This window comes from Puma concolor, chromosome C1 (genome assembly GCF_028749965.1).
Source record: "Puma concolor isolate L17-30 chromosome C1, mPumCon1.1.hap2, whole genome shotgun sequence".
Lineage (NCBI taxonomy): Eukaryota > Metazoa > Chordata > Mammalia > Carnivora > Felidae > Puma > Puma concolor.
The window spans coordinates 13,924,965-13,952,724 of NC_141674.1; the positions used below are offsets into that span (position 1 = coordinate 13,924,965).

At 46.9% G+C, this 27,760-nt stretch overlaps 1 protein-coding gene across 6 annotated transcripts in view; it reads right to left on the bottom strand.

The window, feature by feature from the left end:
- The window catches only part of UBR4 (ubiquitin protein ligase E3 component n-recognin 4), a 134,826-nt gene that overhangs the window by 64,751 nt on the left and 42,315 nt on the right, over positions 1-27,760 (bottom strand). For 4 of the 6 annotated variants that reach the window (XM_086715843.1, XM_086715845.1, XM_086715842.1 and 1 more), the window contains exons 28-56: positions 26,774-26,931; positions 25,804-26,013; positions 24,292-24,393; positions 23,890-23,990; positions 23,449-23,647; positions 22,868-23,056; positions 22,119-22,182; positions 20,455-20,646; positions 19,826-19,896; positions 19,586-19,733; positions 18,902-19,129; positions 18,082-18,252; positions 16,206-16,388; positions 15,082-15,240; positions 14,373-14,525; positions 13,693-13,920; positions 13,240-13,397; positions 11,864-12,035; positions 11,381-11,582; positions 10,053-10,216; positions 9,395-9,611; positions 8,165-8,381; positions 7,374-7,406; positions 6,155-6,218; positions 5,583-5,717; positions 4,424-4,598; positions 3,403-3,543; positions 2,411-2,532; positions 1,628-1,739 (exon numbers count right to left, since the gene is read on the bottom strand). In XM_086715843.1, the coding sequence (XP_086571969.1) occupies positions 1,628-1,739; positions 2,411-2,532; positions 3,403-3,543; positions 4,424-4,598; positions 5,583-5,717; positions 6,155-6,218; positions 7,374-7,406; positions 8,165-8,381; positions 9,395-9,611; positions 10,053-10,216; positions 11,381-11,582; positions 11,864-12,035; positions 13,240-13,397; positions 13,693-13,920; positions 14,373-14,525; positions 15,082-15,240; positions 16,206-16,388; positions 18,082-18,252; positions 18,902-19,129; positions 19,586-19,733; positions 19,826-19,896; positions 20,455-20,646; positions 22,119-22,182; positions 22,868-23,056; positions 23,449-23,647; positions 23,890-23,990; positions 24,292-24,393; positions 25,804-26,013; positions 26,774-26,931 (4,468 nt within the window). Of the gene's footprint in view, positions 1-1,627; positions 1,740-2,410; positions 2,533-3,402; positions 3,544-3,632; positions 3,717-4,423; positions 4,599-5,582; positions 5,718-6,154; positions 6,219-7,373; positions 7,407-8,164; positions 8,382-9,394; positions 9,612-10,052; positions 10,217-11,380; positions 11,583-11,863; positions 12,036-13,239; positions 13,398-13,692; positions 13,921-14,372; positions 14,526-15,081; positions 15,241-16,205; positions 16,389-18,081; positions 18,253-18,901; positions 19,130-19,585; positions 19,734-19,825; positions 19,897-20,454; positions 20,647-22,118; positions 22,183-22,867; positions 23,057-23,448; positions 23,648-23,889; positions 23,991-24,291; positions 24,394-25,803; positions 26,014-26,773; positions 26,932-27,760 lie in introns of all 6 variants that reach the window. The other 2 variants (XM_086715846.1, XM_086715844.1) reach the window with 2 other exon arrangements.

The following is a 27,760-nucleotide window of genomic DNA, read 5'->3' on the forward strand; positions in this document are numbered from 1 at the left end:
CACAAGGACACCCCAGCCTTGTCTCTCACTCCCTGGGCCCAGCAGGATCTTGCCCCCTTAGGAGAAGACTTTCCCAGCTGACGAAGTGACAAAACAAAAAAAACCAAAACTGAAAATAAAACGAAACAAACAAAAAAAAACAACCTGAATTCCACGGGCAGAAAAATCTAAGACCAGTAGGCCCCAGGAGCTCCCACCAACTCCCACAAGACCTTGGGCAAGACCGGGAAAATAGTACAATTGAGATATTTATCTGTGACATCACGGCAGCCTGGAGTATCATTTCACTCCTGTCCAAAACAGCTGTGTTGTGGGATTTTCATACTACATAACCATTACGAGAAGAACCAGAACTAAAATGTACAACCATCAAATAGAAACTGAGGCCACCGCTACAGGTCCTGCCCAGGCTGGCTTCTGTGTCAAGTGGGAAGCCCTTCTGATAATGGAGAAAGGAGTCCGGTTTAAACCCCTAATTGTCAGAAGAGGGTGGAGGCCTTCCTTGCCTTCCACTTACTGGGTTGTGAAAGCACATGACAAAGGCCTGAACCGGAAACGTCAATTACCTGTATGGTAGTTTCTCACCCAAGAAAAGAGGCACAAACTGTTGCCTAACTCAAGCTTACATTAATAAATAATATCCAAGGAAGGTTATCTGAAGATCATCAAGTTGCACACATTCCAATAAACCTGCAATTGTACCACAAGGTGGCCACCAGCCACGTGTAGCTGCAGAGCAATGAAAATGCAGCTAGTCCAAAGAGACATGTGGGATTAGTGTGAACGATGCACTACATTCTGAAAACAGTACAAATTTTTTTTTTAAATGGGAAGTATTTCATTAGTAAATTTTTATACTGAGTGCATGTTGAAATGGTATTCTTTACATACTGGACTTACTTCTTTTTACTCTTTATAATATAACTAGTGGAAAATTTAAAGTTACATATGTGACTTTCATTGGAAATTTACTTGTGAGCCAAGGAAGTACCCAGAGAGTTACATAATCGTGCTAATATTTAGACATTTTGTAGAACTGCTTTTACTAAAATGTTAAATGTCATGCCCTTGACTTGTGTCCAAGCGCATCAGGAGGGGTATCTCTTGTGATATTTGCTAACAAACTTACTGTAGGTCAAGACCACTGGGGATACTACCCCTTAGGCAATAGAATGGGCCCTTAATGAAGAGTTCTTATGCTAGGAAAATATAGTTTTCCTGAAAAATGACTGTTTTTTGTCTTTAGTCACTGTGACTTTTGTTAACTGTTCTTATTTTTGCTATAGCTCTCGGGAAGCTTTCAGCCAAATATAAAATCTTCATTTGTTAATAATGCAAGACACATAACAACCTCAGGACAGAAATTTTCTATATCCTTGGCTCACTTTTACTATTAACCTTTCTTTGTTTTCTTATGGCTTCAATTTTATTTTTATTCTATTTACTATATGCATCTTTATGTGCCACCTTAAAATCTTTATGGAACAAAGCAGGGTAAGACACAGGATAGACAAACAAAGCTTCCAGGACCTTGGTCAACATGAGCAATACCTCCTAAGGCTGTACACCTCCCTCCCCCTGGCCCCACCACGTGCACACACAAGCCTAAACCCAGACTTCACATTACCCATTGGAGTGTTGCTTCGAGGGGAGGATGGCAATGTCACATGTCTCCGCTTGTTCCTGGGCCTTAGGACTCGAATTAGAGCTTGTTTACAAGAGAAGCTCACGGCAGGATCCTGAGGTTAAAAAAAAAAAAAAAAAAAAAAAACTAGCATGCTTATTAGGTTTTATATTATTCACGAAACTGTCTATAAAAAAACTTTCCTTTCTTGGTCAGTCACTTACATACGTGTGAAAGACCTATCTATCTACTCTCACCTGCAACCCTGCTGACCAAATTCAGTAGTTAATCCCATCTCCAGACCTGGTATAGATTAAGACGCACTTCCTACCTGCCTGAATCTCAGTTCCTGGTAACAGACTGGCTGGTCACAGTGGCTCTCTACAAATGGATCTGGCTTTTCATCAGATCGCAGGCTCATCCTCGCTCTGTGCTAAAATCAGTACTTCGAACATTGAGCTTCTATGACACAATCACTGGAACTGGATCTTGACATTCATTCACACACTCATTTAATTAACAGTCACTTAGCACAAACTATGTAGCAACCGCCGGTATATTCCCTGGGGACTTAGCACTGAACAAGGAAAACAAAATCCATCCCTGTTTCAAACCTTTCTATTCCATGAAATGCGAGAGATTATAAAGATTTCATTGATATTCAAAACCCTTACTTCCCATTACCTTCCTTTAAGTCTACTATATTTCCTAACAAACTTACAAAAAAAAACGTTTCCCAACACTCCCAGGCCAATACAAGATATCTGGGGCTGGCTCGATACGTACGGGACACAGTAGCATCTGCATGTAGATCTTGGATGCTGTATTAATACAGTCCAGCTCACACGTGCAGTAACCATGGATAATGTCTACCAGGGCGTTGACGGTAGCTTCAATGTGAGTTAGGCCTAAAGGGGAGGAAAATACAGTAGAAAAACTTCTAGCTACTTGAAAATCTAACACGGAAGTACAAAGTCTCATCCCCACATAAAGGTCAAGCTAACAAAAACCGGCAAGGGCTCACGCACTCGGCAGAACAAACAAAACACACATACAAAAGGTGGGTTATCAACATCATTTGTGATTTACTTTATTAACAGTCTCCTAATCTCTCAAACTGTCCTCGAAAGCCTTTCCAGATATCCTGCATCACTGAAGTAAGTAGGCGTCTACTCTTAGAAACCAAAAGAGAGGGTAGAAAAGTATGACGAGATGAGATTGTACGTGTTCCCCATAATCCTCAGATCTTACGTGATGATAAACTTGACTCTGACCCGCCTTTTAGGTTTACTGCCCGTGCAACCTGCAAACACAAATGAGCACCAGGGCTCACTCTACTTTCCAAGATTGCTATTCAGATCCTTACTTTTCCACGTACACTTTGGAGAGTGAGAAGTTAGATGCCAAACACAGCAGCAACTTGGGAATAAAACATTCTCAAGGTGATGCTTCACTTCTCCCTTCTGAAGTGGCTTTGATCAAGCTCCCAAAACATTTTTAGAACAATTATAACTGCCAGTAAGGATACAGAGAGACACAAAAGTGCCCCTCTATGAGAAATATTCAACCCCAGGGGAGGAGATACGGTACGAGAAAATCCCGCTTCTCTGCCACACTGCTGAATTCCTGTATCAGAAAGAACGCACTGATCTCAAAGCCTTCTATTTCCTGACTATTAATTCTGGAAAAAATGGTTGGTGAAGGCTAAAGGCTGAGGGCTCGATCTGTTCAAAGACAGAACTTCGATCAGGCCTCAAGTATCCCTTTTAACATGATACCTGGCAGGCAGGCAGGAGCCAAGAAGGCATTCTTGGGTTTGGATGCGTGGAGTTTCCAGAAGTGGTTCACCAGCTGGGTGATGAAACTGCAGCAGTCTCCTTCCAACTGCTTCTGAGGATCTCTCCCCTCATCCGCTCCTTCTACGCAGGAGACAGAAAATGATTAACAACGGTAAATCTGACATGGAAGTTAATTTGTTTTAAGGTTAACTCAGGTCAAGGAAGCTTGCCTGGGGAGGGAGTCTCAAGTGGGGCCCCAATCAATATGCCAACTATCCCTAGACTCCAGCAGGCACATCTAGGAAAAAAACAGTCTGGGAAAGGAATATCACAGAAAACATTGTATGTTAGAATTAAGTAGAAAGGGGAGCATTCAGGATCTTTATAGCAGACTCAGAGATCTCAGGTCCAACTGCTCAACTTCTAAAAAAACTAGGGGAACATGTGAGATTTTCTGGAATGACTCCTGGATGAAAATATTAGGAAGAGGAACCGGATGATGACAGCAGATGGGAGCATGTAAATAACAGAGAACTGTAAACACATCAATAAACTGTATTTGACAAAGCAAAACAAGTTAGGTACCCAGCCAACGTGAAGCAAAGGGAGGAAAACAGAATCAAGCATGGAGAAAGGCCACTGCACATGTTGTTAATAAAACACCGGCAAAAAGAATAGCAGGAGAGCAAGATTTGACCCTATTACTTTAAAGCAACCAGGGTCCAAGCTTAGCTTTGCCCTAAAATCCTAAGAGACAGTTACTTCAGACAGAGGTTATACCTGACATCCAGAGCACTAAATAAACTCAAGGATGATTGAAGGGGCAAGCAGTAGAAAGAATGTTCGCTTAAATGGTATAATCTGAACGTCAAAAGCCCTACAAGATACGAAGACCAGGGTAAAATCCCTGTCTCAAAGCATGCAGTCAGGCAGAGGCCAGAGATACGAAGAAGAGAGTGAAAGGCTATAGAAAGTGTTATTAAGCAGATTTCAGGATCACGACCAGGTAGGCCAAGTTCACCTGTTTCCATCGGGGGCAGCTTTGACTCCGTAAAGTGGACAAGGTTGTTAGGACGCATGATGGCAATGGAGCGAGCTGTGATCACCAGCCTCTGGAAGACCTCGGGGTCCAAATCCTTGCCTTCTTTGCTGGATGTGTTGAGACACTGCACAGCTTTGCTCAGCAAGGCCTGATCCTATAACAAAAGTATCACAGAGGATGAACCAAAACTAAGGGCTGGGTATGATACTCGAGCAAAGAGGACAGAACAGCTGGCAGATCATCAGGATGGCTACCTCCTCTCGGGAAAACAGGTTAATTACCGCCAACTACCGGGAACAAGTTTTCAAAGCAGCCCAGTACAGGTAAACTTCTTCACACAGAAAACATTAAAGGCACAAAATTCAGAAGTCACGAAATAAGTATCAAAGTGTGACAGGAAAATGTGGACCCACCTGATTCTCCAGACCTGCAACATCCCCAATCACTTTGCTACAGCGGAAGAACCGTTTCTCTGTGAGTTCCTATCACAAAGAGCCTGTTTCTAAACTGCCTTTCCTCAAGAGGTTCAGCAGGTGAAACCTGAATTTCTCGGTGTTCTGGGTTAGAGGCACCAATGCTAACCATGGCATCTGGCCTGTTGGCTTCTTCCTCCTTGATCTGTCACCTTTTCCATCTATGGCAACTGGTCTCACTTACTGCCTTCCGCCACCACTTACATTTATAGGTGAGACTCTCCCCTCTCTTCCCCCTGCACACCCACCCCTGCCCCCAGATTCCCCCTCAGAGTCTCTCCAACAACCATTTGGCAATCTCCCCACAAGCAAGTACACCTAATCTAGGGTTGTGCCACAGCTGGAGGAGGATCTCCGCGATTCCCGAGTCCTCACACTTTTCCAGGGAAAGCACCCCCAGTCTTTCTTAGATCTTGCTGATGCTATTAGTGGCCAAAAACTCCGTGCAAACCAGGGGCCCATCCGACAGCTTGTCATCAGTTTTGAGGGGTAGTCATTAATTTCCCAGGAGAGACTTTAGATGGGTCTCATCTCAGTGGGGTCGTTTCCCCACCAGACTTCACACTCCCCTCCTCATTTTCCACGTGAAAAGTCAGCTCACTTGATTCCCCATCAGTACCACAACCTCCACTTCTGCAGAAGGCTTCCTGGGAGGGAACGAGTACCTTATGGCTGTGATAGGCCGAGCGGCTGGTGTGCAAGCTGGCCAGGAGGCTCTTGGACTGCTGCTGAACACTGGCAGGTGCCGGCAGGGACAGCAGCAAAGTGGCCAGCTCCTGGGCTGCATTCTTGTTTCTCTCCTGGTGCAGAAGACAGCAGAGTTCTCACTAACCCCACCAAGTCCACGCGGAATGAACGGTCTACGCTCTGCCCTCCCCCTTCTACTTTCCAAGGCCACCAGTGCTAGGTTATGCTCTATGGACTGCTGAGAGCAAGATGAAGATTTTCAGAAATGACAATCTTCCCACAACACGGGAGCAGGAATCGAGTCCAAGCCTATGACTCCTGGAACAGCGTTCTTTCTAGCAGCATTCATCCTACTCTACGAAACGCCCTTGCTATGGATCCCCCCAAAAGTAGGACAGAAGGCCTTAAGCCAAAGACTTCTCTGGAGCTTCTCTGCAAATCAAGATTATGCTATAAATATTCTTTAGCTGCAAGGCCTCGGGCCTCTGACAACTCCACTGACTTCCTGCCTCTTCAGAAAGCTCCCATATACTTTGAAAAAGTCACTTGCCTTCTCGATGATCGGGCCAACAGCAAAGCAGCTTTCCAGGGCTTCTAAAGAACTCACAACCAGCCTAGGGAGACAGAAAAGCTGGCTTGAGTACAACAACAACCCTTCTCTCCAGTTGTGCTTTAGCCTGTGCAAACTATAGACGGAGGGACCTTGGGGACAGCTAACGAATGCCAAATACAAAATCAAAGCACAATAAGACCTGCCACAGGCACCATGCATATCGTTTCCTTGTGTTACAGGCCAGAAGAAACCTGGCTCCTGCTTGGAGATCAACCTGAGGCCATGTTCATAATCCGGAACTGAAAGACAGGGCTTTTCTTCCTCAAAGCGGATAAGTGTGCTTCCTTCTGCTGCCTGTGGCAGGGATCACTGAGAGGGGCTTAACAGTCTTGCTGCAATGGGACCCGAAGCTCAGGTGCCCATACATAGGTAGGCAAAGGGATACACAAAGGGAAAGGTTAAAGCCATCTTCTTACACTGGGAAGGTAAAGGTAGTATTTTATTCACACCTCCATGAAAACGTACAAAGGCACTTCCTAGGAGTCCCTAAGTACGGGGAGAAAACAAACAGCGTTTTCAGGAGCATGCCAACTGCCAACATTCAAAGGGTGCAACAAAGCACCTTTAGAAAACGGAGCCATTTTCTCCTGGGAAAAAGGAAACCCAACTGTGGAAGGGTACCCAGCAACATGCTCCCCAGGGCTTATTCCTGTGAGTTTAATGGGGCCTGGTAAAAAGACCAACATCCTGATGCTGAGGCTCCGGGCAGAGAGGGAAAGGTATAGAGAAGGTAGCTGGAGGGGAAAAGGTCAAGGGGTAGAGGAAGGCAACAAAGAGCCGGGGAAGAGGGACCCGAGGCGTAAAACGCAGTTGGACAGAACAAGTTGTCCGCTGGCTTGTCAGACACTAGGACTCTCCCACTGTCCTACGGCCCGCCCCCGCCCCCTGCTCACCCACTGCGGAGAAGGAGCCGAGAGGAGCGGGGTACGGAAGAGCACACTAAGAGGTTCTGGAGAGGTCAACACCAAGTGTGCACGCACAACCCTCCACACACCCCACTCTTACACGGGATAGCTCGGCAGCCATGCAAGGACCAGAACAGAAAGAAGCAGGAGGACTCTTCCACAGAAGCAGGATCAACGCAAAGCCACACCATTGGTTACTGCTCTCTGGCACACACTCACCCGTGCAGAGAAAAGAAAGAGGGCATACTAACCGGTCCAGCTTGGTTAGGGACTCAGTTTCAGAACTTGGGGGAGAAGCAAAGGGAAAAAAAAAAAAAAAAAAAGGAAAAAAATGTGAAGCTCAGAGAAACCTGGAAACACATCCTAAGCAAACAATATAAGAATAGGGGGGCGGGGGGGAAACAAAGAGAAAGAGAGAGAAAAGGGAGTGGGGAGGCTGGTGGTGGGAGGCAATGATTCCAAGCCAGGCTATTCTTTCCGACTTACGATGTAAGAAACTCAGCGTCTTACATCATGAGTCACTTGTCTACCGCGGCAAACCAGCGGCCCCTAGCACAAAGAAGCCAAGCGCAATGCTTAAGAAGGCCACTGGGGGGAGCGCCAGGAGGCTGTGAACTCCGCCGCAGGTGCAGCAGACCGCCCCTTGCCAGCAGCGCCATTACCACATAAGTTGGCTGCTGCAGAGAAAGAGAAGACGATGAAATCGGAATGAACCGGAAGATCTTCCCCTATAATGTCAGCAAGATTGGACCCACATCTCTAACACTGGCTTAAGCATCTTCTACTGAGCAGTCTCTCTGGCTACTCCAAAGGGCACCTGAGCATTAAGAGAAGGCACAGAAGCCCCCCCAGGCAGACTGGAGCCAGACGGCCCTGAGCAGGTTTCCAGGCTCCGTTGGTACGCTAAGGGGGCACAGGGCTGTGTAACAACCTGAAACTCGCAGGCTGGACCCGGTAGTTCTGAGAGACTCTCTCGGGACAGGCTGTGCCGGGAGAGGGAAAAGTGGTGAGGACCGGAGCCAACCCCTGCCGGTGTCGGTACCTCTCCAGGACAGTTCCACTGGTGGTGGCAGGGGCTGCAGAGTCACTGTCTCCAGTGCCATTGCTCTGGTTCAGGTTCGAAGGACAGATGTTGCTGACGGAGGCAGAAGGGAACTCTTCCGGGGGCTCGTCAGGCCAGCCGAACTGCTCCTTAGTCTTGCCATAAATTTTTACAGCATCGATCATGGTGACACCTGCTGGATCCACCGAGGCCCCAACTGCAACAAGTAAGAGAAGCCTCTGGAAAGCACATTCTCTAAAGGGCTAACGTGACCACCTCGCCTCCCAAGACCTGACAAGGCAGCAAATCCCATCGATTTTTGGTACGGAAGAACTCTGTCTCCTGAGACTCGAACAGCACCTTAACCCTGAGGAGACGGTGATGAAGCATGAAGCAGCCCCTCCCTGTGACCGAAGGCCTAGAAGTCCACTTCTCAGAAGAGCCCCTGGGAAGCACCGCGGGAATCCTCTGGTGCTATAGGGATTCCGGCATCTGCCGCCCTCCACCTGCAGGGAGCTCTAAGTGCTCCCTTGGTTCAAAGCGCAGGTTGTCATCATTCATACCGATATCAACTATCTCTAGGAGCAAGAGGGGCCAGTAAATGGCACAGAAAAGTGCTAGACTTGTGAAAAGCTCACGGATTTGTACTCTGAGAGCTTAAAGTATTTGATAGCACAAGGCCAGGCATCTGTGCTTTAAGAGAGCCTGGTGAGGGTGCCTGGCTGGCTCAGTCAGTGAAGCACACAGCTCTCGATCTCAGGGCTGTGGGTTCAAGCCCCATGCTGGGTATAGAGATTACTTGATAAAATCTTAAGAAAGGAAGGAAGGAAGGAAAGAAGGAAGGAAAGGAGGGAGGAAGGGAGGAAGGGAGGAAGGGAGGAAAGAAAGGGAGAAAGGAAAGAAAGGGAGAAAGAAAAGAAAGAAGAACGAACAAACAAACCTGGGGATTGTGTGTTTATCTTGCCTCCTCTCTGCCCACCCATGCAGGCAGCCGTTCCAGCAAGGCTGAGCCAGTCCCAACAGAAGCTAACCCTCCCCATTCTCGTACATCCCTCCCCCACCCCCTTGCCTCCTTTCCACTTCCAGTGAAGCTCAGGGTTTCAGGATGGCAGAGACCACTGAGAAGCAGAGAGCAGAGGGTTCCCAGAATACTAGAGAGCCACAGAGAAGTGGCCCCCAAGTCAGCAGCCAAGTGAGAAGGGTGGGCCGTGCCAGGAGCTGGCGACTCACTGAAGAGGTTCAGCTTCTTGTCAGCCTGCAGGGCTTCTTCTCTGGTGAAGGGGAAGTCAAACCAGCGCGAGCGACTCAGGTTAAGCTGCATGGTTCTGCCGAAAATCTCAATGTATGATGGGGCCCGTTCGATGGCCTGGGTCCCGATCTGGATCCGCATGCCTGTCATCACCATAGTGCTGTTGTTATTGCTGATTTCAATGGTGAAGCCGCCAGGCTAGAGGGAGGAAAGGCGCACATGAGAGAACGAACACGAGTTCTTGGGGGCAAACGTATAACCCTTCACCTACAGGTGCTGAAGCATGCGACCCCAGATGAGTCCTTTATCCTTCTAACGCCTTGGTAATGACTTGCTTACTTCCAAGGATAGAAAAATAGAGGCAAGGGAGTGGACAGTCTCCAACTGCAGGCTACTTTCTCATCACTAACCACCTCCTGCTGCCCTCTACACAGTGACCCCGTGGCTAACGTTGGAACGGGAACCCTTCTGCGTGGAAGTCAAAATAGCCATTTATTCCAGGGACCACGTAACTGGAATCAAGGGTGACTGTAAGCATATATTTTACACTCGCATCCTAAGAGAGGATGTGTCTTTGAACCACACGGTTCATGAGGTCCTTCCACCCGGGCACTGTACCCAGCCCAGCACAGTCCTCACCTTGGTGTTGGCCACATACATGCCGGTGGAATTCAGCCGGTGCTTTATCTGCTGCGCATTGTAGACCTGCAGGAGGTCGTTACCACCAAACTCCACATCTGTCAGCTGCTGGTTGTGTTCAAAGAAGTCGATGGGGAAGGTCACCTGGCTGGACGTGCGGGTCGCTGTGGGGAGCAGCACCAGCGCGTGAGAGCATCAGTGCACACTCCCACCTCTGCACCCACTCCATGAGTAAAGCCCCTCCTAGGCTGAGCCCACACTCCAGCACTCCAATCAATCTCTGCAGGACACCCGGGATCACGACGTGTGCCTCAGTGCGATGCCTGCACAGGGCTAGCTGTCCAACAGTCGCCACCCCTAACCACAACACAACCCGGCGGGACAAAGAATTTGCATGTGGTATGGAGTACAGCTAGTAGCAACAGGCTCCCCTCATGACTGTTTTATTTAAAGTGAACATGGGCCGCCTGGGTGGGCTCAGTCGGTTAAGCATCCGACTGTGGCTCAGGTCGTGATCTCACAGTTGGGGAGTTCGAGCCCCGCGTTGGGCTCTGCTGTTGGTTCGGATCCTGGAGCCTGCTTTGGATTCTGTGTCTCCCTCTCTCTCTGCCCCTCTCCTACTCACGCTCTGTCTCTCTTTGTCTCTCAAAAAATGAATAAACGTTAAAAACTAATAATAAATTAATTAACTAAATTGAAAGTAAGTAATAAAAAAAAAAAAAGCAAACAATAGAAACTACTTCTTTATAGGAGAATGAGCTGCGTCGTCATCTCAAACATGGACTCCAGAACAAATCTCAGTAGCTCTGCTTAACCGGAGTCACTCACTCTGAGTTTGAGCCTTCACACCCTCAAGAGTCCTCTTCCTCTGTCAGTCAGGAGTGAGACTCCCGGCTCAGAGATCTAGGATGGATTCGTCACTGCTTGGTGAGAAACGGACCAACGGAAGCAATCTATCCTCCATCAGTTCCACCCTCCGCCTCACATCAGGCAGGCCATGTTCCCAAACCCAGAGAAAAAGCTCTCCAACAAGGTCCACAGGATCATTCTTTACCAGGCACCTAAGAAGCGCTGGCCTGAAGTGCAGAGCCAGGGAGTGCTTGCCAGCTGCACGATGGGTCTCTAAAAGCCACAAGGAACGCTGGTGGCCCTAGGAAACTTGATCCTGCCTTTGGGAAATCAGCCAGCACCTATCTCTACCTTCATAGAACAGACAAGCGGAACAGTCACCGTTTCCCCACGGATAGTTACTGCGGTCTGTTTTGGGGCTCGTCTAGAACACTCTGCCAACCCCATTCCCCCACCGGTCTTTCCAGGAGGGGCCTTACTGATGGTAGCAGTCTTGCGCTTTCGCACAGGCTTCATGATGCTGACGACACTGCTGGGCTGCAGGGACGGCTGGAGCCAGTAGGAGGTGTTTTCCACGTTGGCCATGTAAATGCGCAGGCTGCCGTCCTCGCACAGCAGGATCATGGTGGTCCGCTGCTGCTCGTTGCAGGCCGTGTGCCGAATGGCAACCATGTCTTGGATCTGGCGGAGGGGACAAAGGAGGGTGTGAGTTACCACAGCTATAGATCAGAACCTACGGAAAAAAGGCAGAGAAGCAACCAGCTTTTGGGGGTGCGGAAGAGTAACGGTCATTTGGGGGTGCAGAAGAGTAACAAAGAAAAGGCATCTAGGAGAAAGTGGGTGAAAATTCTTTGATAAACCGCTTCTACTGCAAGAGCTGGAGAAGTGACATAATATACAAATACGGAAACAGAAAATGAGACCAGTTTCACAGCCAAGTGGTGGAAGAATCTGGCACTGACCTTTGCTTTAGCAGGAAGAGTCTTAATCTCTTGGATAAGGAAAGTGTCTGGCTTCACCATAACTACCAGGGGCACACCTGTGGTTTGCTGGACACAACACACCAAGCCAGGGTGGTTCATCACCTCGGACCACTGGCAGAGGGCAGGAGACGTCTTACTGCCACCATTGGAACTGCAGATGACAAAACCGGCCACAGTCAGGGTACCAATCCTGACTTCCTTCTCTTGATTTATAGGCCATACTGACTAAATACCTGATTCCCAGAGCAATGTATTTGCCCAGGGACTCAAATTACCCACGAGCCTCAGTTTTATTCGAGCCATGTATATACTCTCATATACCCCACGGTGTACCTCCAGCAGGAGTCCTGATTTAAAAATCTCCCCTGCGGGGCGCCTGGGTGGCGCAGTCGGTTAAGCGTCCGACTTCAGCCAGGTCACGATCTCACGGTCCGTGAGTTCGAGCCCCGCGTCGGGCTCTGGGCTGATGGCTCAGAGCCTGGAGCCTGTTTCCGATTCTGTGTCTCCCTCTCTCTCTGCCCCTCCCCCGTTCATGCTCTGTCTCTCTCTGTCCCAAAAATAAAAATAAAAAAAAAAAAAACGTTGAAAAAAAAAATAAAAATCTCCCCTGCTAGGTTCCACAGTCTGAGGGAAGAGGTGGCCCCCTGTGCCTAGAGGCTGTCAACTGCATAGGCCATGGAGCTGCCTAAGGCATGATCCTTGGTCCTAGTAAGAATCTCCAAGTACATCAAGTTCTGTGTGAATGGCATCCATCTGCCTTCACCTCCAACCAGCTAATGTTTCACAAAACAGAGGACAGAAATGGTGCCTATGGCACTTTAATGGCTCTTCAAGGGCAGGCAGGAAAGACAGAGCCTAAGCCTCTTCTCCCTGCTCTCTAAATAAACACTTGCCACCTTACGCACACCTCTATCATCAGGACACCTCATGCAAGCCTCTACTCCCTGAACCCCAACCATACTCCCACTGCTGACATCATGTTCCGTTTACTGATCAGTAACTACCCCAGCAAGGAAACTTAAAGGGCATTCTGGCAGCATGGGTGTCTGGAAGCAACTTACATTCCCATTTCAAAACTTAGTCATCACAGATTTGCTGCCTCGACTACAGCTTTTCCCTTCTGAGTGACAGCGGTCCCCAAACTTCTTCTCACAGCTTGGGGTCTGCGTGGCAGAGGACAGAGCATACCAACAGCCACCCTGCCAACACTAGGTGCCTCTTGCTCACAAAAGGGAAAGGCTTGCGGGAGGAAAGTAAGTTTCACCAGATCCCCAGCAGATGCCAGTACCGGGCCAGGGGAAGCTCCCGCTGAATGTGGGCATCACGGAAGCTGAACACGAAGGGCTCCTTCCCACCTTTTGATGTTGATGGAGAAGAGCTGCAACACCTCCAGAGTCGTCCTGCTGATGGTGGCTGCAAACGATTTGCCTTGACAATAGCTGAAGAACAACATCTGCAGCACATGGGAGTAGTAGACAGACACACCACCACCTGCCACCTGGCTGTTACTGTCCTGTCGGGGCGAAGACACACAACACCTGCATTAACCTCTCATGGTGCCTCAGGGACCAGCATCCAGCTCTGCTGGTTACTAGTTTTAAATCATGATCACAGGTTCTCGTAATCTGAGTCCCCTGGGTAAATCTCAGAAGTACCACGAGAGTCACGGAACTTCACGTTGAATCAGTTTGGTCCTAAAGGACAAGAGTTTCTGCTATTGGGGAAAAGGAGGCAAGAGGGAAAAGAACAACAGAGAAGCTGCTAGGCTAGCTAGATCTGGAAGAGGAGAGAGCAACATCCGCCCGAACCTTCAGGTCCTCGTGGTTGATTTCCAGCACGTTGGTGACGTAGAAGGGGCCCTGCTGCGCACTACTGGCCTCTTCCATGAGCTGGGTATAGATGTAACCGGCTGAAGACATTATAACAATGATGTTCTTTCCCTCCTCATTGAAGAGGAAGGTAACATCTCTTATCTTGGAGCTCGGTAGGAGAAAGTAGAAGGTGGGGCTCAAGGCATCGACAGACAGGTCATAAATCTGCAGGACAGAAAGAAGGAAGATCAAATAAGGGAGGTCTATTTCAGCCCACCCCCAAATTATCCCGGAGAATCCAAAGACCTGCCATTGGCAAGTAATGAGCATTCATTCTCCATCCCACAAGCATCTGTTAAGTGTCAGGCACAGAACACACAAAGACAAACATCTTTCTACTCTCCCTCAGGGAATGACCAGGGGAGAGACACATATCTACACATTTTGTGATAAGTACAGTAATAGTCATGCACTTGGTACAGGAGAAGAACCAGAATCGGTATCATAAAGCCTACAGATGGAAAGCTCTAGCTCAGCATCATAACAAAAGGCAACACAATGTTAGGGTCGCTCACCTTTAATTTCTGGGAGAAGCTAGCACATAATGGAGATCAGACATTCTGGATTTAAAAACCAAACCATTCTAGGACCACATCATCAATGAGCACTAACTATACCTTGACAAAGTCCGCAGTGACGATCGCTAACTCCGTCTGCGAACCAGGTAACCACACAGCTTTAATGATGAAGTTGCCCGTTGCCAACTGGGGGTGTAGCACCAAGTGATCCGAAACAGAGCCTGAGCTACTGAACGTCAGCACATGGCAGTCCTAGAGAGGGTTTAGGGAACAGACTGGTTAGAAGATGGTGGGAAGTAGGCTAACTCAAGTCTTCCCTAACATTCCCTGCCTTCAGGTAGGGAGATACTCAGGTTTCGAAACACACAAAAATCATTTCCAATACAAGAGAAATCTGAAAGAAATTCAGGAAAAGATTTCTTCTACATTTGAAAGGCTTTTAAGTGTTAACCTTTTTTTTTTTTTTTTTTAAAGGGCTCTCCCATGCAAAACAGGAGAGTTCTTTTTACAGTTTTATTTACTTGGTGAACAAGCGTGCACGCCGGAGGGGCAGAGAGAAAGAAAGAGAGAGAATCCCAAATAGGCTCCACATCATCAGCACAGAGCCCGACATGGGGTTCAGTCCCACAAACTGTGAGATCATGTCCTGAGCCTAGATCAAGAGCTGAACGCTCAACTGACCAAGCCACGCGGGTAACCCTAGGTTTTAATCTTGACAGTGAGTATGAGAAAGCGGTACTGACAACAGGGGAGAGAAGAGGAGTGGGATCAATAGCACGAAGTGGTCGAACCTGGACCCGATTCTTACCTTGAGCCCACAAACGGCAAGGTAGTCCTCCTTACAGGGATTGCCAGTGAGGCTCAGCACAGTAAAGGGGACGGGGGCGGAAGCCAGACGGGTCAGAGTCAACTTCCTTTTGCTGGAATCTGCTTGCTTCAGGAGTGCAGAGAGCTGCAGAACGGTGATCTGCAAGGGAACAATCGCCAATGTATTCTTACCCCTGTCCTCTTAGAGGACGGAGAGCCCGATAAAAGCTCCTTCGATGGGTACCGGTCCGCAGTTAAGTGTCTCAGGAGAAACCGACACCAGTATCAGCTTCTCTTTCTCCGGGATGAGATATGGGATGCCCTTCCTTGCCTCCTTCCAGTGACGACAGAAGAGAAGAGGAAAGAAACCAACTCCTCTTCGTATATTCAGGTCATGAAAAGAATTAACCACTTCCTACATACTAGCATCCTTTCTAGTTTTCTAAACAAGTTTGGGGTGTGTTTTTTTTTGTTTTGTTTTGTTTTTTTTTAAGTATTTTAGAGGGAACTTACAGACTATTCGGATTTCCAGTTTTTCACTTAAGTTAAAACAACTTTTCTGGTGATGAAGAAGCCAGAATAACAAAAAAAAAACAAAACAAAACAAAAAAAAAAAACGCTGAGTTTGACTTAAGATACCTACTACCCTTCCAACTTCTAACTTGTTCTATAAAACGACATAAACTTCCCTGTGTCGTCAGTGGGCCAGGAGGGCAGGGCAAGAACTAAATAAAGAACACTGACTCTTCCCATGAAGACCTTTATCTCTTGGTTTGTGCCCTCCCTCCAGCAGGACCATACCAAGCCAAGAACGGGAGCCACGCTGGCCTAGATAACAGCTAGTCATTACCTTTCTCTGAGAACTTGAAGGGTAGGTTTTGACAGGGAAACTACTCATCAGAAACAGCATCTCTGTTCCAGTCATACTGCTTCTAAGTCTGATCAACGAACTCAGGCTTCGTGCTGATTGAGCTCTGTCCCCTAAAACACTACCGGACCCCAAAAGACTTTTTCCCAGATTGCCAATCAGAACATTTCCCGGAGGGCCAATTGGAGCAATCTGTTTTGCTTAAGCACTTAAGACAAACAGGACCTAAAACGAGCGGGAAGGAACCGGAAACTCACCTTGCCTTTCTCATGGCTGACAGCCAAATGCTGGCGGCGCCCATGTGGGGAGGAGAGCACGCACATAGCCACCCGCCGGAGCACGTGGGCACTGATGAGCTGTCGAATAGTCTGGCCCTGGTCTCCACTGTAATTCATCCGAACGTTCTCAAAGGCGCCTTCCTGGGAGCCTAAGGTGGGAACCTGGCAGAGAAGGAAGCAGTAGTAAGGCAAAGAGATCAAATGGATTCACCCGCTATTCACGTGACCGAGAAACTGCACAATGCACTCAAAACTAGCGGGTTCCAGGCTCTAAGCTATGGACAAAATTATTGCCAATCCAGTAAGAACAAGATACTGAATGTTTCATAAGGCTAAATTTAATTAATACAAAATACTGCCTTCCAAAAATGTTAAAATGCCCCCCCCCCTTTTTGTTAAGTCAAAGGGTGGTGATAACAGATGAAATGTTTTTCATTGCTCTAACCTGGGAAAACTGGGTCAGCAACTTTATAGATCACCAACACGAACCCAATACTTTTTAACTTCACCTTTAATAGCTGAAAGCCTAAAAACCACTAGTGTAAAACTGACTCGTTTTTAATAAGATACCAGAATATATGTGTATATATACCTGTGTGTATTTCCAAATGACTTGTGAGATCTATTCCTAGACCTCATTCATTTGTACGTTTCCCTTTCGAAAGCACACTTTACGCCATTTTCATTACTTTACGCTGCTACTAAAGAGAACACACAGAACACGCCAGAAATCCTAGACTCAGTGCTGAGCAGATTTTAAAGTGGATAATAACTTACAACTTATAAGCCATTTCATATAAAGAAATAGAATTGCCTAAAGGGCTAGAAGCAGAAGATGACAAACACTATTTATGCAAGCCAGTAGAACCCTAGGGGAGAAAAGGTTTTCTACTTTATTATATGGAAGAAACTTCTAACTACTACAATTGCCCCCAAATGTTATTCCTCATATCTTGGAGTTGATACATTTTTTTTTTTAATTTTGTTTTTAATCTTTATTTATTTTTGAGAAAGAGAGAGAAAGCAAGGGAGCAACAGAGAGAGAAGGAGACACAGGATCCAAAGGAGGCTCCAGGCTCTGAGCTGTCAGCACAGAGCCCGACGTGGGGCTCAAACTCATGATCCATGAGTTCATGATCTGAGCCGAAGTTGGACGCTCAACCGACTGAGCCACCCAGGTGCCCCGGGCGTTGATACATTTTTATGAACTGAAAAGGGGACTTATTTACTGGGTTGGTCCAAATGACCTTTTGTGTCTTCTTTTAAGACACACTTCAAGAGCGCCTGGGTGGCTTGGTCGGTTGAGCGTCCAACCTCGGCTCAGGTCATGATATCACACAGTTTGTGGGTTTAAGCCCCATGTTGGGCTCTGTGTTGACAGCTCAGAGCCTGGAGCCTGCTTTGGATTCTGTGTCTCCTTCTCTCTCTGCCCCTCCCCCACTTGTGCTCCGTCTCTCAAAAATAAATAAATCTAAAAAAAAAATTGTTTATTATTATTATTTTTTTAACGTTTATTTATCCTTGAGACAGAGAGAGACAGAGCACGAACAGGGGAGGGGCAGAGAGAGAGGGAGACACAGAACCCGAAATGGGCTCCAGGCTCTGAGCTGTCAGCACAGAGCCCGACGCGGGGCTCGAACTCATGAACCGTGAGACCATGACCTGGGCCGAAGTCGGAAGCTCAACCGACTGAGCCACCCAGGCGCCCCCAATTTTTTTTTTTTTTTTAAAAAGACACACTTCACATGCCGATCTCCACACTGGATGGCTGGGGACTGACTGTCCTAAGGGCACTTCTGAGAGTACCCGGCATACCATGGCACGTCTGTAAATGTGCTGCTCTGGACACACTCACCATCAGCTGGTCTGTCATCTCAACCACCTTGTCCACTGTATGCAGCTCCCGGAGGGCTTGCTGAGCCCGGCTGCTGCTCCCCACCGCCGAAGCCTGCTGAAAGTTGGTCTGAATGGCATCCATGAGGAAACTGAGCATGTCTAACACGAGAGGAGCGAAGGAGAAATTGGCCTGAGAAAAATCCAAATACACAAGTGAAAAAAAAAACAAAAAAACCACACACAGAAAAATAATGGGTCATACTCATCATAATAATCTTGCCAGTAACTACCTCCAGAATCTAGAATCCAATTTCCTCACTTCCGATTCCATCTTCCAGCCATCTCTCTCTCTCTCTCTCTGTCCATGATACTGGATTTGTGCTACAAACTCTAGAGCCATCTTTCTAAACCAGGAGTCCCGTGTATACACCCTAATGCTAGAACGCATTCATCACCTATGATATCTTCTCTCTGGTACATCTAGAATCGTTCTAGTTACATGCCATCCCTGAGAAAACTAAGAAAATAATCACTTAAATCACTTTCTGTATGCTCTGCTTCAGATGAGGAACCCTGGACAAGAAAAGTGCTCTAGAGTATTACCCAACTAAAATTCACCCTCCCCCACACCCCCACAGTACCCCTCAGTCCTTAAATCCCTCCCTGTGAGGCAGGGGCTGACGACACGTCCTACTCACGCCTGTCCTATGAAAATGAGTAAACTCAGAGAAAGGAGAAACCAATTGTCGGCCCCACCAGGGAGCTGCCCGGCTTGCTCACGAACCCACCTGCCAGGCTCCGCACTCCGCCCACCGCACCGGGCACCACCAGATCCCCACCTGGTTCTGCAGCTCCTCCCGGCAGCCCTCCACCGTGCGGCACAGGCTACTCTTCTTGGGCTTGTCTTCGTCAGCAACCTTTCCGTCGCTGATGGTGACTTTGGCCTTGTCGGCTGGGGAGGTGCTGGTGTGGCGCACCAGACTCTCTGAAACCCTGGGCTCGCTCTGAAACGCTGACTCCTTCATGGTGGAGCTCATGCCACTGCTGGGAGTCCGCTTCACCAGCGCCTAGGGACAGAAAACGTCAGAGATTCTGAGCTCTACCCACAAACAGAGCTGAAACACTGCTAAAGACCTTGGAGGAAAATCTGGACCCGGCGGAGAAATCGGCTAACCATTTAAATGATAACCAGATGCCTGAATTCTCATCTTCACCTAATATCTAACATCTAGCTGACAGGTATCCACCTAACTGGGTCCCTAACCCACTCACAGCCACAGGTCTTGGTTACAACTTCTGAAACTGTGGCAGGTCTTTGGGAAAAACCGCAAGCTGTTTAAGGACCCTGCAAGGTCTAACGTTCTGAGTGAAGTGCTTAGGCCATGATCAATGACAGAAGCAGAACATACTCCTAGACCCGGGCCACCATGAAGGTGACATGGGAATTGCCCAGTCTGGCGTCAGCATTCCCGTGTCACTAACACGTCACCCTTCGTAGCCCAGCGAATGTTCCAAACTCTCACCAAACAGCTGCCATCTTCCTTGGCTCCACAGTCACAGAAGAAGGACCCATACTTGGCATAGGAAATCTCATGATCCTTGTGGCACACCTTGGCACACACTGTGCACACACCCACCCCGTCAACCATTTTGCAGGTGTGACAGTGGTACCTGCAAAGAACAAGAACCGGCAAATGAGCCCAGCAGTCCCAAGGCCAAGGCCCCACAAATCCTCACCTTCTGAAAAAAAGAACCACTCTTACCAATGCTGGTTCATGAATTCTTTCTGAGTGATCGTGAAAGTGCAGAGTTTATTGCAAAGAGAATCTTCATCCTTCAAAGATAATAAATCTTTTTAATCAGAAATATACTCTTCCACACAGGCCCCCACAGAAATACATCCTATGGAGAATAAATGGTCCATTCAGAAATGACCAGTAAAATCTACCCCTGGAAATAATCTACAGGCTATAAATGTGCTACAATTCTGGGTGAGAGCTTATAGTTTTGTGGTTAGAAAAAAAATAAATAAATCTTATGTTTTCTGTCCAAGTGAGCTCACACCATCCCCATGAGGAATTCGTCTCTAAGACTGCAGTTAGGATACAAAAATTGAACAACTACAGGATAAGTGACTCTGGATGGAAGAAGCCATGTGCTTATTAAATAGTCTTTTCCCCAAGAGATTAGATGCCTCCAGCCTGCTCTGCAGACTAGAAAATCAGTCTGGCATTAGTCATGTAAACTGGGAGAAAGCAGGCAAGAGCAGGAGAGTTTTGAAGCTCACAGGGGCCAGAAAAGAAGGCCAAAAGCTTATTTAGCATGAGCTCTGTCAGTGCCAGTCACTGTTGTTAACCTTGCAGGGTTACCTCGATGGTTACGTGGTACTTACTGAATCCTCAGCCTGGGAGTCCTCCTCTTCCACGGCCAACTCCTCCACCCAGTCTGAATCCACCTCAATGGCTCGCTCCTCCCCATCCACCGAGAGGTGACTTGGGCCTTGACCATTACTCTGGCTCAGGGCATTGGTGACATCAGCCAAGTAAGACATAATGTGGCACGTGCACTCCAGGACTATCACATGCTAGAAGAGAAGACCACTACCCCGTCACAGAAACTTCAGTTCTCCATATCCGATTCTCAGACTTTTCCCAATAAAGCCCGCAATCAGAGAAATGGTATAAAAGCAGACAAGAAAATCCACATGCTTCAATTATCTACTTCCTCACCTCTGAGCACTATGGCCACGTGTAGCCAGTCAATACACGGTACTGAATTAACGGGATTCACTCATCCTCAAGCACAAAGACAACCCTTTACAAATTATGAAATGAAGTAAAACTGTCATCAGGAAAATAGAAAAAGAGAAGAAAATGATACAGAGAAGAGACTGGTGGTTGCCAGAGTCAGGGGAGCGGTGGGTGGAGAATGGATGAATGAGGTTCAAAAGACACAAACTTCCGGTTATAAAATAAATAAGTCACAGGGGTGTAAATAAAGCAGAGCATGGCGACTACAACTAACAATGTATGACGTGTTGACAGTTGCTAAGTGAGCAGATCTCTAAACTCCTTACGAGGAAAACATGTTTTAGAACTACATATGGAGACAGACAGCAACTAGCCTTATTGTGGGGATCACTCCACAACACGCCCAAACAGTGAATCCCTGTGCTGTGCACCTGAAACGGATACAGTGTTACCTGTCAAGTATACCTCAATTTAAGTGAAGAAAGGAAAAACAGACTAGATTCAAAGTATGAATAGGCTCTCGCTGGCTTTCTCCCTACCATTAGCAATTTTTTCTAACCATTAGCGAAAGACTTTTAAGTGAAAGCAGTAAGAGAGGAACAGCTTCGGAAATGAAGCCCCAAGTTTTCCAGCGAACAGCTGCCAGCAGCTCATGCTTGCCTGAGGACCCAGCAGCCTGGCCTCAAGGCCTCAGACTTCTGAGCTCTTCACTCTGCAGCGACAGTTCAGACTCAGAGGAGAAAGACGAGCAAGAAAGGCTGAAATTACTGAAATTTAAATCATCTCATTACTGAGAAATAAACAGCGCTATGCTGCTGGGTCTCAGAGGCCGGTTACCCGCTCTCAGTGACCTACGGCAGGTCCGTGGTGGGGCGGGCTAACAACTGAACGTGGACTTTTGTCAGTTCAAAACCCTTCTCAGAGATGCCCTGAACCTTCAGGTAAATTAAACTATTCTAGCAACTGGACTAGAGCTGAGAAGGCAGAGTCTGTAACCGCACAGAACACCTACTCAGAGCACACAGCTCCAGTTCCACAGCACACCAATAGCTAAAAATAGCAAGAATCCACCAGGTTTTATGAAGGATTCAGTTGGATACTGTTTCCCATATTATTTCCCTCCTATCATTCCTCGTCACTCAGCAAAGGCCCAAGGGCACACAGTTCGGAATTATACACTCCCAGGGCTTTGAAATTGTAGGCAGGCTGGCCAGGGACACAAGCCAGTAAGAAGCAGAGCCTTCTATGTGACCACAAAGGTAAGAATCATCACTCACCGACTGCTGTCTCTCTGCATTTTGCTTACCTTTCCATGCATTACATTGGCATTCAGTTTTTCAACCACATTCTTCTGTGACAGGTATTTCTTGCTGTCCCAAAGGGGAAAAAAAGGGGGATGGGGGGAAGACACAAAATCATCTAAGGAACCAAAGAAAAGGAAGTAGCTTCATGAATCCTGCATCAGTTTGTAGACACCGGGAAGCCAAAGCATTCTTAGAAAAACACTGAGGTTTGGGGTGCTCCAGTCTTATCACTGACACTTATTACTTTCCCTAAGACTTCCCCCAGGGGTAATGAACAGGAAACCCTACCAGGGATATGACAAAGATTCAGCCTAAAGTGAACAGTTGCAGTCGGTTGAGCGTCCGACTTCGGCTCAGGTCATGATCTCATAGTTCCTAAGTTCAAGCCCCATGTCGGGCTCTGTGCTGACAGCTCAGAGCTTGAAGTCTGCTTCAGATTGTGTCTCCCTTTCTCTCTGCCCCTCCCCCACTCACGCTTGCTCTCTCTCTCTCTCTCTCTCTCTCTCTCCCTCTTTCTCAAAAATAAACATTAAAAAACTTAAAAAAAAAACATTAAAAAAAGCTTAGGAGCTGATGGATTTAAAAAAAAAAAAATGAACAGTTATAGGCTACTCCCTCAATCCCCAATAAAAATGTAGACTCAAGTTTCTTTTTATACTCACTCCAAACTACAAAGAAAATACCTTGCAATTAATGATCTAGTCCCCCTTTTCTCTAAGAGTGATGGGCTCCTCCAAATTCATCATCTTACCATCTACTCAGCCAGTCCACAGCAGCATTGTGAAGCTGAAGATGGCCAGCACCTTGACCTGCACTGGCCAGGGTGGCCATCACAACCATGAGTTCAGGGAAACCAGTCCCATCACCATTGGCCAACATCTCTGTCGCCATGGGGATCAGGGTGCCCAGAAGCACAGCACACACACCTTCCCCAACTTGGCTGGTAGAAAAGAAATAGCAAATTAGTTAAATAAAACAACAGGAGTCTGGCTGTACTTCTCAACTTGTAAGAGTCATTAAGAGACGTTGCAAATTAAACATTAAATACGTGACTCTCTCCCCCTTGCCATATACATGCACCCAGTTTCGGACTTTGGCTAGTAGAGCACAAAACATTCGCCTATGCGCTAACTGACAGGCCAAGTCACTGCAAAAGTTTTTCCACGGGAAAAACCAAGGAGTTCTACTAGGTTCCTTAAGTCTAGTGAGGGGAGCTGTGGAATCGTTCAAAACGTTAAGGACCAATGCCTGAAGGAAAGAAAGTAACAAATACTCTCAGCGCTCATCTGGGGCTCTTCTCGACACCTGACCACCTAAATGCACGTGTTCTACCTGTTTTCCCGAACAATGTAAGTAGTCAGTAACTGCAAGAGCTGCCGGTTCTCCTGAATCACATCCAGCTGATCGGAATCTTTGGGCGGTGACGCAGTCATGCGCGTGAGCCAGGCCTGGAGACGCACAGGTTCCACACACGCCAGCTGTGCCAGAGAGCCACAGAGGTGCAGAAGGCTCGGGTTGGGGTTCTTCTCAGCTAGGGACAGACCGAGAGACTCCAGTCAGTGAAGGAAGGCAGGGGAAAGGGGGAGAAGCGCAGACTGTGAGCCAGGAAAGGGGGAAGGAAAGGCTTCGAGCAAGTTTTCAACTTCCTTCCACACTTTCTCAGAGGGATTCTCTGCACTTGTTATGCAGTGCTTACACTCAGGCAGAAGATAGGCACAGTATTAGCCGGACATCAAAGTTCCCATAAGAAGATTACCAAAAGCTGTCACTCACTCAGCTGGAAGAGTTTGGTGAAGAATCTCAGAACCCGGTTGCAGAATTTAGCAGACAGGTTCTCATTGGCTGTTGCCATCATGATCTGCACCAGTTCCCCACTGGGAGGCAGAAGGGGGGAAAAATGGAAGAATCACGTTAAGCCTCACATAAAAGGCATCCGCTTCTATGTCTTCACAATGTCATCTCTCCCAGGGGAACTGGCCACTTGCCAATGAACCACACTAGGTGTTCATGAAGTCAACCCCCTCATCAATAACCTGAAGGAGTCAGCAATGAATCTAAGTCCTCCCCACAGTACAGACACTGAAGCAGGCCTTGGGTGCTCCCTGAGAAGAAATACCTATTACTTTCAGAAGGCGTTCAAAAACTGTTCACTGAGGAAAACAAAATACAGCTCACCTGTCAGAGAAAAATTCCTCCATGGCTTTACGAGCCTGGCTGCTTTCCAGCTGCTTTTCCAAATACTGGAGACATTCCTCCAAGATGGATTCATCCAGTCCACTGAGAAGCACAAAGAAAAGTCAACTACCAGAAATAAAATCTGTGTCAATGCCTTCCTAATATTAATTTTTAAAAACCCAAAGTTTGGGGTGCCTGGGTGGCGCAGTCGGTTAAGCGGCCGACTTCAGCCAGGTCACGATCTCGCGGTCCGTGAGTTCGAGCCCCGCGTCAGGCTCTGGGCCGATGGCTCAGAGCCTGGAGCCTGTTTCCGATTCTGTGTCTCCCTCTCTCTCTGCCCCTCCCCCGTTCATGCTCTGTCTCTCTCTGTCCCAAAAATAAATAAATAAACGTTGAAAAAAAAAATTAAAAAAAAAAAACAAAACCCAAAGTTTATCACTAAACCTTAAGGGCAATATTCTGGGTTTTTTTCCCCAAAACTTATTAGCATAAAGCCTGGCTGTGCAGTAGGAACTTGGTGCATGTTTAACAAGTTGAATTATAATAAAACTAAAAAGTTAATAAAACCTGAGATAACAGATGTACTCAATCTCTAAGAGTCCAAAGAATCATTGCTGCGGTTTTAAATTATAAGGAAAAAAGGAAGGAAGAAAGGAAAGGAGAAGAGGGAAAAAGGGAGGGGAGGGAAAAAGGGAGGAGAGGGAAGAAGGCAGGAAAGGGAGGAAGGGAGGAGAGGGAAGAAGGGAGGGAAAAGGAAAAAAAAAAAAAAAAGGAGCCCTTGATGAAACCATGGATTCATCAACAACAAAAAGACCAGAAACCCCAGTACTGGACCCTTTATCTGTCCGCTTCTCAGTGGGACAAAACTGCAGCTTACTTTGCTGTTCCTCACAACTCATCTACATCACTAAGACCTAAACTACCAAAGTCAGACAATGGTGACGACCACCTAATTCCACACCACCCACCTCCCAAAGAAGCAGGGTTACAAAAATATTAGAAATTTTATGAAGGTCCTTTGTACGGTTCATTATATCTAATACAGTGCTTGATAAGCATCCATTCAGTGACTTAAAGTCTCCAAATATGAACCATTTAAGCCTTCCATTTACTCAATGCTGATTCTTAAGAATTCATCATTAAGAGAAGACACATAAGCACAGAACTTTCGATTAAAAAGTACAAGTCGTGAGTTAATGACATAAAGAAGCCAGTACAGGGGCGCCTGGGTGGCTCATCGGTTAAGCGTCCGACTTTGGCTCAGGTCATGATCTCACAGTCTGTGGGTTCGAGCCCCACATCGAGCTCTGTGCTGACAGCTCAGAGCCTGGAGCTTGCTTCTGATTCTGTGTCTCCCTCTCTCTCTGGCCCTCCCCTGCTCATGTTCTGTCTCTGTCACAAAAATAAATAAAAACATTAAAAAAAAAAAAAAAAAAAAAAAAGAAGCCAGTACATTTCACTGGAAACAGCAGGAGGTCACAGGAACCTGATGTCTGCTCAGATCAGGCTCACCTATTGGGATCTGCATGGTTGGCCAGAATGTTGTAACAACCAGTGATCAGTTTCTCATATACTCGAGCCAAGAACTCATCAGACTCCGCAGGGCCCAGGATGCGCTCCAAGGAGTTGCTACTGATCTCAGCGACGCTCTCAGTGCTCGACTCCAGAAGAAGGGGAAGCAGGGTCCGAATTACCTGTGGCGGGTTCATCTCATCGGACCAACTTCAAAGAAAATGGAACCGTGTCAATGGATATACTCCCCCAAAATTAGCTGCAAAGGCGAGGACCGGGCAATTCAATTATTTATTGAGGGGTGAGAGCTTTTACCCCAGGCTTTTTTTCCCTTGGCAGTTATTCTTTTACATAGATGTAATCATACAACTTCAAAATTTTCTTTTTCATTATTCTATCAAAAACAAAAATCATTTCCATGTAAAAAGCCCATTTATTAAAATGTTAAATAATGTAAGGTGTATTTTATAGAATATTCAGAAAAGAAAATGAACTGAAACCTAAACTAGAAACCCAGACAACTCTTCTAGAACTACCAGGAATCCGGACCACGCTTAAGGCAATATGATACGGGACTTCACCTGTGACCTATGTACTGGGAAGACAGAGCATGCCTCCACTGGCCTGTCCCAGCCCCACAATAGCAGAGTCTAACTCCCGTGATGATTCTGGAGACACGTGATTTGAAATACATCACTGCCACCTTCAAATTCCGACCCGAAGCACCTCAAAATTACAGTATGATTTGAAGCCTGCATGGCCTCTTCTGCAGGAGGGGAGGAGGTATCCTGCTGCCTTTCACATCGCATTCTAGATGAATGCTCACACTCTATTTACTCTGAAACAATACTCTCTCTGCTATCGAAGCATGCAGGAAAAGCATCATTATACAGCTCTACATCCCGTCTTCCTTTAGCTACGACAGGACGCAGGCACAGCGAGCACCGAGGGCTGGGCAGTAGGTACTCACACAATAAGATCTCCAGTCAGCCTGACCAGCGAGAGAAGGGTGTGCTTCAGGGAAGCAGCCAGGGGCAGGCTTTGGCCACAAAGTGTCCCCAAGTGAGCAGCCTGCACAGCACTGATGTAACTCTCTGAAGGGATGGTGTCATTAGCAAAGGCATTGCGCTGGAAGGGAACAAAACAGACAAGAACAGAAAAAGCGTCTACCTATCTGGGATAAACTTTCGTGTGGGGGAAAAAAACCAACTGACATAAACTAAGACCTCCATCGAGGTTTCTAGACAACGGCTCTACTCAGTATATACTATTATTCATCCTGGGAAGCAACGTGGGGTGGAGCACTGAAAGCAGTTAACAAATTGTAGTGAGTACAAAGTTAACTTAAAATTTCAAAAGTTAAGTTAAAATGTTAGTACAAAGTTAAGATACCCAATACCAGGTTTCAAATCATTAGAATACATTATACTTCACATTAAGACTACTGTCTCTCATAATTAAGAAGGATCTGTATTTTGCAAAGCCCCAGAGCCTCCATTAAAATATCTTCATGATCCTTCTCCTATAGCTCCGGGTGATGTAAATAGGGGTCACGATTACAAAGCAGGATAACAAGATTATAATATTTGGCTTTTCCAAAGAACTGTGACAACGGAATTATCTGTTAATAGAGGTAATTTGATTAGAGCATCCACAAAGGTCAAGTAAATGGACAGAAGATTCTACAGTCTTCTAAGAGCCTACAGAACCTAAAAGCTACTGTATAAAATCATTACAAAAGGAGTAGGCGCCTGACATTTCTCCTAAAAAGAAAATAAAACAGTTTATATCTTCTGAGAATTCAGATGCTAGATCTTGTCAGCACCTTACACTTAATACAATTCATCTTCACATCCCAGTCTTTTTTTTTTTTTTTTAATATTTATTTATTTTTGAGACAGAGAGAGACAGAGCATGAACAGGGGAGGGGCAGAGAGAAGGGAGACACAGAATCTGA